A 16,988-nucleotide genomic window follows, 5' to 3' on the forward strand; every position below is an offset into this window, starting at 1 on the left:
TATAGTCAATGTACCAGGCAAAACCAGTGCCAATCATAATATATGAGGACAAACAAAAGCAAATCATGTCCCTCACCAGATAACTGTGACATATAAACACAATGCACTTAATTTTATATATTTTTTTCTGAACTTCCTCGATAAGAAGCATTTGGCCTAGGGGTGCCTTGAAAATATTTTGATACTCTAGGGCGCCGTGATTCAAAAATCATTAGATGATTTGAATATTCCCATTGACAACCACAGCCTCTGCTGTTACAATACATTTTTCTTCAGGATATCTGGTTTGCTCCTTCTCCGCCAACAAATTCCCTGACACTTGCTCGTGATGGGTAATATAAGTTTGCTCAATGGGACTGTGTGATGACTTGGTGAGCTGTGATTGGCCATGGAAACAGCTAATATTTTCAAATGGACCAAAACCTTATTGCAGGGATTCCTAAAGGTGCATACACACGGACATCTATCGCTGGCAATATGGTCGCTGTGCGATCATATTGCCAGCGATTGGAGTGTGCACTGGCGATAAATTGCCGGATGCGCACTCCCGTTTTTAGCCCCCTTATGATCGCTGGTCGCAGGAGCTTGCTCCTGCGACCAGCTGATTCCCTCTGTGGCTCCCCCGGCAAAGGTTCCCTTTCATCAGCGACCATCTCTGGTCGCTGATGAAAAGGAGACACTGAGCAATATATTGCTAGAAATATATTGCTGAGCAATATATTGCCCCCATGTGTACACAGCTTTAGGAACCAGACATGCCCAGAATCTCCTACACAGCTGCAGCAGCTGTTAAAACCCTCTGCATTCTGTCAGAGCCACTGGTGCTGACACGCACCTTGCTGACAGCTGCTGCATATGGTGTGCTGAGCTGCTGGAACCAGACAATGGTCGCCATCTCTAGTCTATGCACTAAAGCATTTTAAAAGATCCAGAGGTGGAGCGAATTATTTCACTTGCGATTCTGTGTGGAGACCTGGAAAACGTGAACAGTTAGGGATACTTGAGGACTGAGGTTAGGTAAAACTGCAATAAAACATTGGTCGGCTGGTTGCTGATCAGGTCTACAGATTTGTAATCATGTTCAAAATATCTGCTACAAATGCCAGCGTCGCTCACGTGTGTTATATAAATTCAAATAAAAAATGTGTAAAAAAGATTATATTTGCTATATAAGGTAAACATTTCAAGCTATTACGATGAATACAAAGATTTGCTTGACAAATTTTATACTGCTTTTGACAAATTCACTTGGCACTCAAAGGTTAAAAAAAACATTTCACCTGACCAGGATCGGATGGAACTATTGTTCGGGTAAAAGTTTGCACAGACCAATCAGGACTAATACACTTCACCTGTATGCAGTATTTCTGGGGCTCTCACATACCCCCCAACATGACCCTCTCCAGGAGGGACACATTGCTCTGCTCCTGCACTTCCCTCTTAATTTATGATTGCCCTCACCTGTGTTGAAGCACCTTTCTTATCAATTACATACCTCCCAACATGATCCTCTCCAGGAGGGACACATTGTTCTGTTTCTGGACTTCCCTCTTAATGTATGATTGCTACCTGTGTGGAAACACCTTTCTTACCCATTTACCTGTTTAAAACAGGTGATGGCAATCACACATTACCAGGGAAGTCCAGAAACAGAGCATTGTGTCCCTCCTGAAGAGGGTCATGTTGGGAGGTATGTCAATTAACCTGTTCAACACAATTGACGGTAATCATACATTAAGAGGAAAGTGCAGGAGCAGAGCAGTGTGTCCCTCCTGGAGAGGTAACATGTTTAAAAAAAAGGGGCAGACTAGATGGGCCAAGTGGTTCTTATCTGCCGTCAACTTCTATGTTTCTATGTTGGGAGGTATGCAATATGAAAGGTAGCATTTACATTGTACAGACTCTGCTAAGCTCACATATTATTTATTTATTAACAGTTTCTTATATAGCGCTTTACAGAGGATATTTGAACATTCACATCAGTCCCTGCCCCAGTGGAGTTTACAATCGACATTCCCTACCGCATGTACACGCGCACACAGACATTCTAGGGTTAATTTTGTTGGGAGCTAATTAGCCTACCAGTATATTTTTGGATTGTGGGAGGAAACCGGAGTACCCAGAGGAAACCCACGCAAGCACGGGGAGAATATACAAACTCCACACAGTTAGGGCCATGGTGGAAATAGAACCCATGACCTCAGTGCTGTGAGGCAGTAATGCTAACCATTGTACCATCCGTAAAATATATATACTCTACTGAGTATACTTCAACATTTATTAATTTTTTTTGTACTGGAAGTGCTTCAGAAATGTTTACTTCTGAATATGACAAGCACAGCTAAATGTAGAGATCAGAAAATACCTCAATAAATAGGAAACGCAGTCCAAACATGTAAAATATATGGTGCAAATTTATATAAATTACTAAAAAGAAACTACACAACATAATAAATAATCCACTCATCACAGATCATTTACATCTCATTTAAAAAAAACTCCCAACTTCTAGCAAGATGGAAAATTTTAATACGAAACCTAATGTTACGAGAATCCATAGCTCATAAAGAGAACAACGTAAAATGGACACACCATCAAACATCACAAATGGGCAAATCTGGTATCACTGTGATCAGTTGCAATTAGTAAGAGCTGATCTCATTTACAGACAACTCTAATAGGATCATCTCATTAGTGCAGAGTTTCACTGCAGGATTATCCGTGATGCTGGATAATCTTAGCTATAGCTCTCCAGCTCCTCAGGTAGCACACAAAAGTGATACAAACACAGAAACAGAAACAGCAGATGTCAGCTGCCCGCCCGCTTCTTCCTGCACAGTCTGAGATCTTCCTGTCTCAGATCTGTGAGCTCTGGAGAAATCCAGCTTAGCATGGTCGAATTTCTGGGTATGGGTTGTTAGGTTGACATGCATTAGGTCGACGTGGTAAAAAAAAAAGTTGACACAAACAAAAGGTCGACTTGAGATTTCCCCTTATTTTTGTTGTCTATGTCGACATAGGTTGACATTGACACTGTATAAGTGTACTGCATAGCCTTGCTCGATTTATTCTTCACCTATGGCCACTGGGATGGTAAAGTAAAGTTAGTTTAAAAAAAAAAAATCATGAAAAACTCATGCCGACCTTTTTCATGTCAACCTTTTAACCCTATCGACCTAATGCATTCCGTCCTTTTTGATGTGTCGACCAATAGTGGTCGATCTTTTGACTGTCGACCTAATGATTGCATCATGCATCTCATGTGACAATGGCAGGAAAGAACTTAATTCATTAACTACAGAGCTGCTTTATTGCACCTTGCCTTGTTTTGTGTCTCATGGGCCTGATTCAGACCTGATTGCTGGTGTGCTATTTCTCACAGCGTCTATTACAGATAGACTGTGCATACGTTTGTGTTGAAATGCACATTTGTGACACGTCCAGTAATAAAATCCTGCTATTTTTTCTTTGCGTGGTTAACAGGAAGCTGGTATTTGGGGGTGGTAACCGAACGTTTAGTTATGGGTGCCTAAAAAAATGTAGGCGTTCCTAAAAAAAACATAGGCATGGACAAATGTTTTAGAGGAGGGTGTGTGATTTTTAGCTCCAACCTCAATCTGGCTGATATCATTGCTGCCGCCAAGTAAGTACAAGCCTACGATCAGTGGGGAAATCATTTGATGCTGAGTGGCTTATGAATGGTAATATTCGCATGGCTGCAAAGTCTTTACAAGCCATACACATCTATTCACACACCTTGATTCATAAGGATTTCACTCAAATTGCAAATTAGCAGCTGCGTGTTCAGGTCTGAATTAGGCCCATGGACCCTTTGCATCAAGAAAAAACACTCCAGGAAAACCTACACCTATTCTGTTATTTATTTGCAGGAAGCAGTTATTGAAGTCTTATTGACTATGATCTCTGCATTGAGCATTTGCCCTCTGGACTTTGTATCACCACTCAGTGATCTTCTAGCAGTGTTTACTTACATTCTTAAACTTTCTCTTGAACTTTATATTATTGCCTAGTCTCTTGTACCCTGAAGGTGTGCATAGAAGATGATTTTTAAAACGATATGCATGATAACGACATATTGTAATCACATTTTTATGCATATCGTCTAGTGTGTACACATTTTGCCGCCGCCAATGCATACAAGGCCAACTGAGGACATAGTTAGTGAGAGCCATGGTGCGGAATACAATGTGCTGTATGCACTTGCCGATTCCAGCCCCCCTGCTGGGTCCCGTCACACATGACCTCGCTGGGTTTACATATATATATATATATATATCGTCTTATGTGTATCAAGCTTAGCTTCAGTGTCGCGTATCCTGGAATATTCTGAACCTATTATTTTTGTGTTATCATTATCTCCTGAATCTATATCTTGCCTGGCCTCAAGCCATTGGGATCATATCCATTACATGTAATACTATGCTGTAAATTTCACTATGGTCCTGTTTGGTTATAATAAATACACTTGTTTCATCATATCCATTGGTACCTCCTATTAATGTGGGTTTGCCAGGATACATATGACAGAAATCAGGTGAATGTGGCAATAGTCATCATAAGAAAGCTGTCTTTCTCTCTACTATTGATTATGGGCTTGATGTTGGACATAAATCAGATGTATACTGAGATAGATAGAATCACCACTTTTTCATACAATTGACCTTGCAACCTGATTGGATTGATCTAGCCCTGATATTTAATACTAGCTATAGATTAAGAAATAATAAAACATACCTATACAAACAACACAGCACCCAAATTTGCAAGTCTATAAAAGAAGGGGGCATGGCCATGTGCCAATCTGGACTACCCACGCAAAACATTCTTGCCATACACTCTGAAGGCAGTTTGACTCAGACCTGTTAACTACCGATGCAGGGGACAAAGGAGCTAGCAAAACAATTCTACAAGTTTTATTCAAAAGAATTTTCCACAATCTGTTATATGAACATTTTCAGAACTCCCTGAGATGCACTTGGTACTAGAACATAGTCATCAGGACAAATCTAGTGTTTATGAAGCATTTAGCTGCCTCCCGCCTCCTCTCCAACTTAGCATTGCTGTACACTCCAGTTGCAGCTGAGCAGGAACATATATCCCAACTTTCCAGCAATTAGGATAAAGGTGCTGTCTGGCAAGTCTTGGCAGTCCTCCCGAAATCAGGGCAGTTGTAAGGCAAACAATCTGTACCAATACACAAAACGGTCACAAGAAAGCACAGAACAGACATTGCTAAATTGGGTATCCGGACTGATCATAGACTGACTCATGATAGACAGTCATATGGTCAACAGCCAAAAGGTCGACAGTGTTTAAAGGTCGACACACAATAGGTCGACAGGGTCTAAAGGTCAAAATGGTCAAAAGATTGGCATGAAAAATGTCGACATGCATTTGTTTACAAAATTTTCAGCCGACATGTGCCGACAGGCGGTATTTCATGCCCTACCATCCACTAGAACATGGAGGGAGAATAAAATAGTGTGCCGAGCCCGAAGCATGGCAAGCACAGGGAGCCATGCGAGGGGTTGCGGGACACTTAGACAGTGTCCATGTCGACCTATGTCAACATACACACCCCAAAAAACATTAAAAATGCATGTTGACCTTTTCCCATGTCAACCTTTTGACTGTCCACCATTAGTGGTCGACCATAGGACTTTCCATCATGAGTCAGTCTATGTTTTATACCATAACCGCTAAATCGTGTAGTAGTTGAATATTACCATGCACATATGAAGCCTATTGTACTTTATTGGGATTGTATATTGCACAGTGGCTAGCCAGCTACCTCACATCACTGTCATTCTTGACCAGGAAAATGTGTGCAGAGCTTGTGTGTTCTTCGGTTTGCGCACGTTTCAATCAAATAAAAAAGCTGCTTACTAAAATAGACCATAGTGTGTGTGTATATGCATACCCTCCAACATGACCCATTCCATTAGGTACAAAATGCTCTGTTCCTGGACTTCCCTGCCAGTGGCAGTTGCAGAGGTGGGGCTGCAGCACAGTCCAATATTCAAAAAGGGGAGCCACACCAGCTGCCATCCCAAACATCACTGAGAGTTGATGTGACCCCCCCTCTTTGAATATTGGACTGTGCTGTAGGCTCACATCTGTAACTGTCACTGGCAGGGAAGTCCAGGAACAGAGCATTTTGTACCTAATGGGATGGGTCATGTTGGAGGGTATGTATATGTGGCAAGAAATGTATAGGTAAGCTCCAAAGGTGCAGGGAAACCCCCTCCCCCAAGGAATGGGAAATATTCTCACAACACAAGGTGCTGTCTGGCAGTCTAGCCCCCGCAAACCTCGGCAGTCCTCTTTAAATCTGGGCTGGAAGGCATGCAATTTGTACCTGTGGCTATTCCGCAGCCACCGGTGCTGCGGGATAGACACACCACGGTACACGTGTATAAACACACGCTCAGGGCCGTTGCCATGGCTACCAGCGCTCTGTACAGGAGGCTGGCCCACAATGCCTGGCGAGAAGCTGCGCTGGAGCTCACTGATTGGCTGAAGCAACTACGCTAACCTGACTAGGTATTCGTGTCGTTTTAAGCTGCGGTGGATTCTGGGAGACTTGCCGGAGTTATTACCGCTTTATTCTGCGTTCTGATACCGCAGGCTGCTGCAGGTCTTTCGCCACAGCAGCTCTACCCGGAAGCGCGACTCACTTCCGCCACGCGCAACCGAACCAACCGGTTTCTTCGCGTCAAGCAAACTCCTTACTTTGGTCCCCGCCCCGTGTGCCCAGTTCTTAACGGGGATTGGTTTATTTACCTATCTGTCATTTACACCTCTGACCTGTGTCGCTGACTCAGCCAATTAAGTGGCTGGAATGGACCGGGCTGTCCGGGAGGCACTGGGATTGGTTCAGCGGAACAGGCTAGAGGTTTGGGTGACTCTTTGGACAGAGTGAATGAAATGTGCGGGCTGGCGGTGGCTTTGGAGTGCGGGTCAGCCGCCTGGGCTCGGTGAGGGGAAGCCGCTGTGAGAGAACACAAGCCGGGCTGTCTGTATCCAAGACAACCAACACTCCACTGCCCGGTGTAGGCCGTCGCCAGGAGTCATGCCCGGTGCTGTGTCGTTGTGGGGCCCACTGGCTGCCCTCTTGCTAGCTGTACTCGTCCCCCTTGCGGCGCAAGGAGCTGGTCTGACTGACAAGGTGATTTGGGCTGTTAATTCAGGAGGCGAGGACCACGTAGACGTGCACGGTATCCGCTACCGGAAGGACCCGCTGGAGGGCAGGCTTGGCAGAGGTGAGTGCATGGGTAGCCCACAGCGGGCATGGTAGCAGGTGTAGTCATGGGTGCTTGAAGCATATGGCATGGAGAAGGAGCAGGGCTTAAAGTGGTCATGCAGAGGTGGGGGAACTCCTTTCTCTATGCCACCTATTTACTCCCCCCTCCCCCCATTAGGTAGAGACAGGGCCAGTGGTAGGGTTTTTAGCATCCCCCTGCAAACTATAATGCTTTTCTGTGAGGATTACTGTGCAGGGCCAATGTGGAGGTTAAATGTTCCACCTCCCCAATAGATGTGCTCAGTTCCTCCCCATTCCCCCTCAATTTAACCCCTGGGAAGGAGTGGACTCCTCGACAAATAGCGGTGTAGTTATCAGAACTGCTGTCTGGGGGCAGAAAATGGGGACTAAGTAAAAACCGGACCCGGATAAGACACCGGAACGCCGGACCAGACATCAAACTCTGCATTCCGGAGCTTATAGTGTCTGGTCCGAGGGGTATCCCATGCGGGGGGTGTCTTCTCCGGGGGGATGCCTGTGATTGCTCACACCAGGGACATGGGGAAGGGGAGATTACAGCCTCCCCGTGTGGTCTGGAACGTTCCAGTTTTTATTACACCCCCGGACCATGCGGTGAGGCTGTATTCTCCCCCCTCTCCTCTCCTAGGTGACAGGTGCGAGAGCAGCCTCATCAGATGGAGCACCCCCGGACAGGACACCCCCGGACCGGATACTACAAGCTCCGGAATGCAGAGTTTGATGTCCAGTCCGGTATTCCGGTGTCTTATCCGATTCCGGATTTTACCCATACCCCAGAAAATGTGTCCCTGGGGAAAAGGGCTTACTGTCCTTTCCACCGCTTACTAGTGTCATTTAAAATCTGTTCACCTAAATGTATGGAGTTTGTTACTGAGCATTTCCAATGAGAGATTGTGCCAGGGGCATGCTGCACAGCCTGTGTGACTCCAGCTGTGCAGCACTTGTGAATGGCTTCCAGGTGACCAATATATGGTGGGTAGGTCTGCATTGTAGTTTGTGGCCTGCAGTGTCTGATTTCATGTTCATAGCATATAATCTGTAACTTTATTTAAAATGTGTATTGCCATTAACTTGAAGTAGCATTATGTTTATTTCCTGTGTGTGGCTGATAAAATTGCACATGCTTTCTTCCACCTTCTATGCTCAGCTTCAGACTATGGGTTAAAGCTGCCCATTTTGCGTTCCAACCCAGAGGATCAGATTTTGTACCAAACAGAGCGTTATAATGAGGACAGCTTTGGGTATGAAATCCCAATAAGGGAGGAAGGAGAATATGTTCTAGTGCTGAAGTTTGCGGAGGTCTATTTTGCACAATCCCAGCAGAAGGTACGTGTCCTATTTCTGTCTCCTCCTAATCTCGCACTTTGATAGTTTGTATTTCATGAGAGTGTAACATATGGCATGTTACCAGTGCAGGTGAGCAACTCTAACAGATGGCTCATATTTATTATTCTGCTGTCCGCAGGTGTTTGATGTACGTGTGAATGGTCATACTGTGGTAAAAGACCTGGATATATTTGACCGTGTGGGACACAGTACAGCTCATGATGAGATCATTCCCATTGTCATCAGGAAAGGCAAACTTAGTGTGCAAGGGGAAGTGTCTACCTTCACTGGGAAACTCAATGTGGAATTTGTAAAGGTAATACTTGACATTCTTGGAGACTTGATGAGTGCTATAACGGTCATTAATGTAGTCCCAGTACATGTTTTTTTTTTTTTCATATTATAAATAAAATAAAAATATTTTAAAGGTGTGTGTGTGTGTACACACTATAAGATGTTTTTAAAGAATATGCATGATAAAGGTAATATTATTGTTCATATACACTAGTTAATGATGTGCTCTCCCATTGATCAAATCTGCCTATATTGTCAAGGACTGCATGGATTTCAGCAGAGCACTAGGTGATGTCTCTGAATGATATTGTTAATTATATAATTTAATGTGTATGCCCTATATTGTTCGATCATATAGTTTGTACCCAGCATTAAGTGCATACACACTAGAACAGGGGTAGTCAACGCCTATTATTGAGAGCTAGCAACAGTTCACATTTTCTAGACTACCTGTTGCACAGGTGCACTCATTACTCACTGACACATTTTAAAAGATCCTCAGGTGAAGCTAATTACTGCACTTGTGATCCTGTGAGGAAATCTGGAAAATGTTAACACTGTTGGTAGCTCTCGTGCAGTGGGGTTGGCTTCTCCTGCACTAGACTATCGTTAATGATATTATCCTACATATTGATGATCTATTGATGCATGTCCCCTGTATTGCTAATGACATACCCGCCCCTGTCCACACTATGAAGATTGACTAAGGTCAGAAGGTCGACAATGGGAAGGTGGACAATCAAAAGGTTTATTTATGTCTCCCCACCCCTGAATTTTGACATAAGTCGGCATGGACACCCTTTCAATGTTCCACTGTGCTCACCATGCTTCAGGCATGGTGCCTCATTGCGCTCAGTTCACTATTCTATTCTCCCTCCACGCCCTAGTGGATAGTAGGGTATGAAATGCCGCCTGTCTTCTTGAAAAAAAATTGAAAAGGTCATGTTGAACTCTCGATAGTATGGGTTTAAACTGCGCTGAATTAGTGGTTTAGAAGAATGCTGCAGGGCTTCCCTAGGGTGTACTACATAATACTTGCAATGTAGAAAGAAAGGAGGGAAACTCAGTACAAACCTTCACCACTTAATACCAGTGGAATCATTTACTGACACTTTCTAGATTGAATAAAATAATATTTATTGTTCATTAAAGACTTTAATCAACAATAAGTATAATTTTATTCAATCTAGAAAGTGCCAGTAAATGATTCCACTGGTATTAAGTGGTGCAGGTTTGCGCTAAATTTCCCTCCTTTCTTTCTACATGTCGAACTCTTGACCTTCCCATTGTCGACCTAATGCTTGTGTAGACCTGTCGAGCCAAGCCCTGCATAGTGGACCTAGCGGGCCTTTCCTATTATGTGATGTTTCTGTTTATCCACATGTTTTATGATTGGTAGCCACTAGCACTGGTTTTGCCTATAAGTTATAGCGCACACCTATTTTGCAGCGTCTTACTGAGAATATTTTCCTATTCACATCCGTCCTTGCTCCAGTGGCTACTTCAAACTATAGTCCCTGCTACATTTACATGCACACACTAGGGTTAGTGTAGTTGTTTTTTTTGTAGAAGCCAATTAAAATGCCAGGGGGAGGAAACAAACACCACACAGTGGTGGGAATTGAACCCATGGCCTCAGTGTTAACATTACCCCAACTGCCTATCACATTGACCATAAATGTATTTTATTTGGACATGGACCACCAACCTGAGTTATTCTTAATTTGTGGCAGCTGCGTACATCACTGTTAATTGCTTCCACAACATCACTTTGTTTACTATGCACCCAAATGGGAATATGAGGTAAAGGCGCAATGATGTGCCATTAATTGAATATGCCCATAGCATATAATGTAACTACAGGTATGCATATAGTTTATCTTCACTTTTTGTTTTTTTAATCTTTTTCCAGGGATATTATGATAACCCCAAAGTCTGTGCACTTTTTCTTATGAAAGGAACAATCGATGGTGAGTTATAAGCATTGCTATAGACGGTCTATAGTGTTTTGGTCACTGGGGGCATGCCCAGCACTCGTTTAAAAAAAAAAAAAAAAAAAACTGCTTAAAAAATAAAAAATGGGTCATATTAACAACTGGTTTCCAAAGAAGACTGCAGCTGTAATCTTTAGCATTTATTTACTTCTAAAATAAAATGCATCTTTTTTTTCTTCAGAGGTTCCAAAACTACAGCCTCACCCTGGCTTAGAAAAGAAGGAAGAGGAAGAAGAAGATGAAGAGGAGGAAGGCCCTAGTACAAAGAAGCAGAGCAACAAGAACCGTGTGCAGTCTGGTCCTCGTACTCCAAACCCATATGCCTCAGACAACAGCAGCCTCATGTTTCCAATCCTTGTGGCCTTTGGAGTGTTTATCCCCACACTCTTCTGCCTGTGTCGGCTATAGGAATCCCAATGCCAATCTGTCTTTTTTTTTTTTTTCTACCCCCTCCCCCCCCACAATAATTTTTCAGAAATGAGCAGGCAAAAAAAACAACTCACTTTTACGGTAGAAGGGCTAGGTGGCCCAATACAATCAGCAGATCATTGCCTGACTTTAAATGGAACGAAGCTGCAGCTATTTGGATGCCAAAACTTCCAGGCATGTGATCCTGAATAGATTTCAAACATCTATTACACAAAATGAAAGAAAATAGAAATGCTGCTGATTGAATGCTCACTGATCTTGAGGAGCCCTTTGAACTATGTGTTCATGCGTTAAAGCCTAGAGTCTTGCATGGAATTCTTCCAGGGTACGGAATCTGCATACTCAGCCTTTTTTTTTTTTCTCCATCTCTCTCTCTCTCTCATTCTCTCTCTCTCTCTCTAGCTGGTCACTGAGCTTCAACTTTCAACCTAAATTATTCAGCAACATTGCTTAACTCCTGCCTATTGATTGTGTGAGTGTGTGTGCCGGAGTAGGAGATGCAGTGTTTACTTTTTTTCCCCCCATATACATGTTGTTGTGATATCGACCTCACAGCATCCAGGATAGTGATTGTGAGTGATCCTGTTATGCATAAAATGGAAAAAAATCTGGGTAATGGCTTATGTTCATATTTGTCCACAATTAAAATACCATGAAGTGCCCCACAAATTATTGCAGTGTATATTAAATTACAGCCAGTTATTCTACATAGAATGCCTTGCTAGTGTAATTAACATACACTTGTCTCTCCCCCCCCCCAATGGTCCACCCTTCACACATCAGCCTCTACCTATCTCGGTGCCATTGCTGGCTATGTTGATGTCTTCTACGGTACTCACTTTCCTTTAAACACCATGCTAATGTTTTAAGAGAAAGAAATGGCTTGCACTTTGGGGACTGCACGTTGCCGGCAGCTCTACATATATATTTATCTTTTTTTTTTTTTTCTCCAGTGTTTTCAGATTGCGTCTGTTTTATAGCTGTTGATGAACTGCCAATCTTCTGCTTGTGACTGGCATTTCCATAGCAGAGGTCTTATTTTTGATGATTTTTATTTCAGTGCCTTTTTACTTTGCCTTTCTGTTCAGAGGTAGCATATGGTTCTGTGCACTTTGATTTGTGTGATGCTGAGATTAAAACACTTGTTTTTTTCTTCTTTCTCCATTTAATTAGTTTTTTTTTTTTTTTTTTTATGGTAAGGATCCTGATTGGTGTGAAACTAGATACATTGATTGTTATACATCTTATGTTTGCTGAGCAATGCAAAATTGACAGTGCAGTGAAGGAACACCTACATTCAGTATAGAATTTATCTTCTCTGGTGCTAATGACTCGCTGTCAGATTGTCCGATCCCTAGTGTCTTTATTTTTTAAGTTTTTTTAATTTATTTTTTATTCCATGTGCTTAAATTGTGTGAATACACTCTCATGGTAGGCATCTATTTGCACCAGAAATGAGAACCATTTTGCAGATAAGATTTACTACCTGTTATTTAATCTTGAGTGCGCCTGGTTGTGATCACAAAGATATGTCGCAGAAGACTTTTTTTCTTGCATTGTTACGGAAAATTTAAAAAATGATTTCCTGTTCTGGAAGAGTCTCCTGGCTCCAGCAATATAATACAAGTTGCTTTTCACATATTTGAAATGCTTGTGACCAGAATGGAATCTGGATGATAATTCGACGGTCAAAATGTTGACATTGGACATCAGTTAAATTTTTTTTTTTTTTTTATGATCCATGTGAACTCCAATGGTAGAGTGTGCCGAGTGTAGCAAGGCACCAGGTCCGATGAGCGCTACACTATTTGGGGGTCCACATTTTCCGGTGTCAACATTGACACACAAAAAAGGATAAACTTGTGTCGACCTGGTACATTTTGACTTTTTGGTGTTCGAATATTCGACTCGTTGATCCACATCCAACCAGAATTTTCTATTGGCTTATTTTTTTATATTTGCATACCATAATGAGATCTTGGGGATGGGACCCAAGTCTAAACGCAGCACTTGTGTTATACACCTAGCCTGAAGGTTATTTTTTAGATCTTTTTAATAGTTTTGTGCATGAAACAAAGTTTATGAACATTAAGCCATCAGAAAGGAAACGTGTCACTGTCTCACTAGAGCTAAAAATATTTCTAACATGAGAGACTTAACCTGTAGAGCTTGAAATTCGTATATTAGAGTGATGTGTGTTTTTGGCTTTTTTTCCCTGTCAATACAGGAAGTTTTGTTTGCCTGCTGTGCGCTTTACTTTTTTTAAATAGTACTTTTATGCTGTATAAAGAGCAGTGGCATGTTCTTTCTCCCTTTTTATTCTCCTCCTCCTCTCCCCCCCCTAGTTTATGAAGGGATTAAAACGGTTGCTACTGTTCTATTTTGCTAACTTGAATTTAATGGTTAGTACGGTGTGCTGTTGTCAGAGCCTGAAAAATACTAAACTTACAGGTTTGGCAGGTACTTATTTTAGCAGATTGTAACCCACAACGTCTGACCTAACAACATTCTTCATGATATATGGGAGACTGACGTGAGCTGAATGAATTGAACTTTTGCATTTGTAAGGGACTAAATTAAACTTGGTATGGATTCTGGTCTTATTGTTTTCTTTTTGTTTACAGAGATGAGGATATAATGCTGCCTTTTTTTATATTACCTTTTCTATTGCAATCAATAATCATTTATTTGCTGTGTTTTTTTTTTTTTTTTTTTTTTTTGCTGATGTGATGTATTTTACACAGGCCAGTCCTGCTCATCCGTTAAGAAATGGCGACCCAAGTTAGATGAGATCTGTTCTTCGCAGCTGGTAGTGTGGTTGGAAAATCACACTAATAATCTTCCCGCAAAACACTCCTTAGCCTGTCGGTGGTGCATTCATTCTTGGTACCACACACTAAATGAACCATCTAGCCCAATATTGCAGTGTTGTGAAAACATGCAGTTAAGCTAGCAGAAAAATGTTCACCTTCACTCTCACTCTCCAAATGTGTATTTTTTTTTTTTTTTTTTATATCTGAAGATTTGTATTGATTTAACTGTACATTTCTGATCTTCATTGCCTGCTTCATGGTCACTTTATGTATCATAAACGTGAGTGTCTTAATATTGCGTGTTACCTTGTGCTCCTCAGCCTGGAGGAGATGTTGCAGAGGCTAGGCTTTATCTCTGCTCTTCATTTTATTTTTTTTCTCAGTTATAAATCTGTAATTGTCCTGGAAATATGACATTGCTGCCAGTTTATAAACAAATAAAAGATAATGTTTATATTGTACTCTTTTTGTTCTTGCTGTTTGTCCCTAAGGGGAAGATGTCATTACAGTGAATCAGAACCTGGGTAGATGTTGCCTCATAAAAGGTGATAATTATGTGATCAATGTTCCTTGCAGAGTGTAATGTATGTGTATTTTTGTTACAGATTTTTAATTATAAACCTACATGAGTAACACTTTCTGACCTCATTGCCTATGATACTGGCATGCTATGACTTTATGAGGAAAAATTCACCAAATCGGATCAAATATTGTACAAACTGCTTGGCTATATTGTGTAGGGTGTGGTGTGAACCAACAGTCGTCTGCTTGACCTGGTGGTGTAATGGACCCATTCTCACGGTGGAACCAGCTTCTTCTGGGTCCTGGTACTTCCGTGAGGATCAGTCCTGGCAAAGGCATCTGACTTAATCGAACTCTCCCAGTGGCACCTAACGATCAGCATGTTTAATGTCGCTAGAGTGAACTTGTTGAAAGTTTGTAGGTGTTCTCCTGGTGTCTGTTGACTGATTGAACCAAGTCAACATTATGATGATGGCATTCAACCCGTTAATAATTCATTATTTTATGTTAAGCTCTGGCTGATGTAGAAATCACCCCTGCAGCAAAGGCATGAAATTATCAAAATACTTTATTTAACTCGCCATTAAGGCCACTTGCCGCAAACAATATTTTTAAACATATTTTTTATTGAAGCATTAGCATCATTGCATTGTTAACATTTGGTCAATTCAAAGCGAAAATAACTTTGACATTAAGCATGTACACAACCAAATTCTTATACATACAGTACATTGATATAATAACTTAGTGAATGTATGACTCAGGTATTTACCGAATATGGTGTTATGTATATAATAGGCACTCTCAAAAGAAGGTAAGAAAAAGCTGGGGTAAAATACCTGAGCATCAGCTGAAAAAGATGCAATGCTTCCAACTACTTTGTTTTCTAGTTTACCGAACCAACAGAAAAAAAAGGACAGGAGCTGTATCCACAGCCCGCATCCAGAGATTAATCTATAAGTGGCCGCAAACAATATTTTAATGATTTTATTTTTTTTAATTGAAAGGTCCTGTTTTACATGCATGTAAAAAAAAATAGACCGGAGAAAACATGATAAACACAAAAGCATTGTCACAGTACAAATTTGTAACCTCCAGACCTCTAGCATATAGCGTTCTACAAACATTGCAGTGCCGTTCAGGAACATAACATAGCAGCCTCAGCTCCTTTCTCTGATTGTGTAGCTTGTGATCAAGTATTCTCTGGATCTCAGGATAGCGGTGTCTATCAACCTAATCTATTGCATTGGAGCTGCAGGGTTATAAGAGGTCAAGATCTTCATAAATGGTTGTAACTATGAAGGTGCTGTGATTTTTCTGGTGGATTATTAGAGATGAGAAATTTCCAGTTATGGATCGGAAGAGATAAAAATACCAGGACCTTTATTATCATTATGGTAGAAGGTATGTTGAAAAAAAATTGTAAAACTATAAATTCTAAAGATACGGTGGCAAAGTTTAGACCTTTTTTATTTAAATATAGATCCTAAGAAGGTAGAAGCGTTCCTATTCATTAAGTGATGGAGTTCATCTCCAAGGAATGGCAGAAATTGGATCTGAAGCAAGGAAAATTATCAAGGGTAGAACATAAATGTATCCTATTAGGGATGAACAAATCCTGAACTGGTGTATTATATCTAAAGTAGATGCTGCTGTTGCTGAATTAAGTTCTGGAACTACTATACCCTTTGAGGATGGTGTGTCCTTTAAAGACTCTATGGATAGAAGAATGGAGAATTATTTGAAGAAATTGCATATTCCTTCTGCTGTGTCCCTTAACCCTTTTAGTTAACATATGATAAAATATCCACAAAAAAAATCCCAGCGTTGCTCACATTATTTCTATAAATGAATTAAAAAGGTGTACACGGAAATAAAAGGCAAACCTTACAAGTCGTTATGATGAATACACGTTTGCCAATTTTCACACCTATTTGACAAATTCACTTGGCACTCAGGGTTAAATTGGGTGTACCTATCTTCAGCATCTAGGGCTCAGACTTTGGAGCTCTAATATGCACACGAACTTAGAGGGTAATATTAAAAATGTTAATTTTTTTAAAAACTTAGAAATTATGCAGAGATCGGTTGGTTTGATATGTGAACTTGTTCTAAGCTAGGTCCATGGCTACTGGAGTTACTGCAAGCAGAGTATTGTGGTTGCTTATATGGAGTGCAGATGCATGTTCTAAAAAGCAGACTGGCTCTTTTGAAGGTTCTCTGCTACTTTGCGCCAAGCTGGATGCTATGATTATTATGCTTATGGGAGGAAAGTCTGTCAGACTACTCCAGATAGACAGAATAGAT

General features: G+C 41.3%; 1 protein-coding gene and 1 long non-coding RNA gene across 2 annotated transcripts; one reads left to right on the forward strand and one right to left on the reverse strand.

The window, feature by feature from the left end:
- Nucleotides 1–4,919: 4,919 nt before the first annotated feature.
- On the reverse strand, nucleotides 4,920–6,730 carry LOC146008320 (uncharacterized). Its single transcript, XR_014444494.1, has 2 exons — nucleotides 6,621–6,730; nucleotides 4,920–5,205 (listed from the first exon to the last, which is right to left on the reverse strand). It is a non-coding gene; the product is annotated as an uncharacterized LOC146008320 (long non-coding RNA).
- On the forward strand, nucleotides 6,651–14,620 carry MLEC (malectin). Its single transcript, XM_083147491.1, has 5 exons — nucleotides 6,651–7,283; nucleotides 8,451–8,629; nucleotides 8,769–8,945; nucleotides 10,836–10,893; nucleotides 11,099–14,620. Exons 1-5 carry the CDS (start codon nucleotides 7,094–7,096, stop codon nucleotides 11,323–11,325), a joined length of 831 nt encoding a protein of 276 aa, XP_083003617.1. The 5' UTR covers nucleotides 6,651–7,093; the 3' UTR covers nucleotides 11,326–14,620.
- Nucleotides 14,621–16,988: the final 2,368 nt, after the last annotated feature.

The sequence above is a fragment of the Crinia signifera genome, chromosome 1 (assembly GCF_055691185.1).
Source record: "Crinia signifera chromosome 1, ASM5569118v1, whole genome shotgun sequence".
In the NCBI taxonomy this organism is placed as follows: domain Eukaryota; kingdom Metazoa; phylum Chordata; class Amphibia; order Anura; family Myobatrachidae; genus Crinia; species Crinia signifera.

Excerpts from the sequence above, each read along its gene's own strand:
- MLEC (XM_083147491.1), top strand. The coding sequence starts at position 7,094 with ATGCCCGGTGCTGTGTCGTTGTGGGGCCCACTGGCTGCCCTCTTGCTA. Across the intron at positions 7,284-8,450 it reads GGAGGGCAGGCTTGGCAGAG|CTTCAGACTATGGGTTAAAG; the intron begins GTGAGTGCATGG and ends TTCTATGCTCAG. Across the intron at positions 10,894-11,098 it reads TATGAAAGGAACAATCGATG|AGGTTCCAAAACTACAGCCT; the intron begins GTGAGTTATAAG and ends TTTTTTCTTCAG.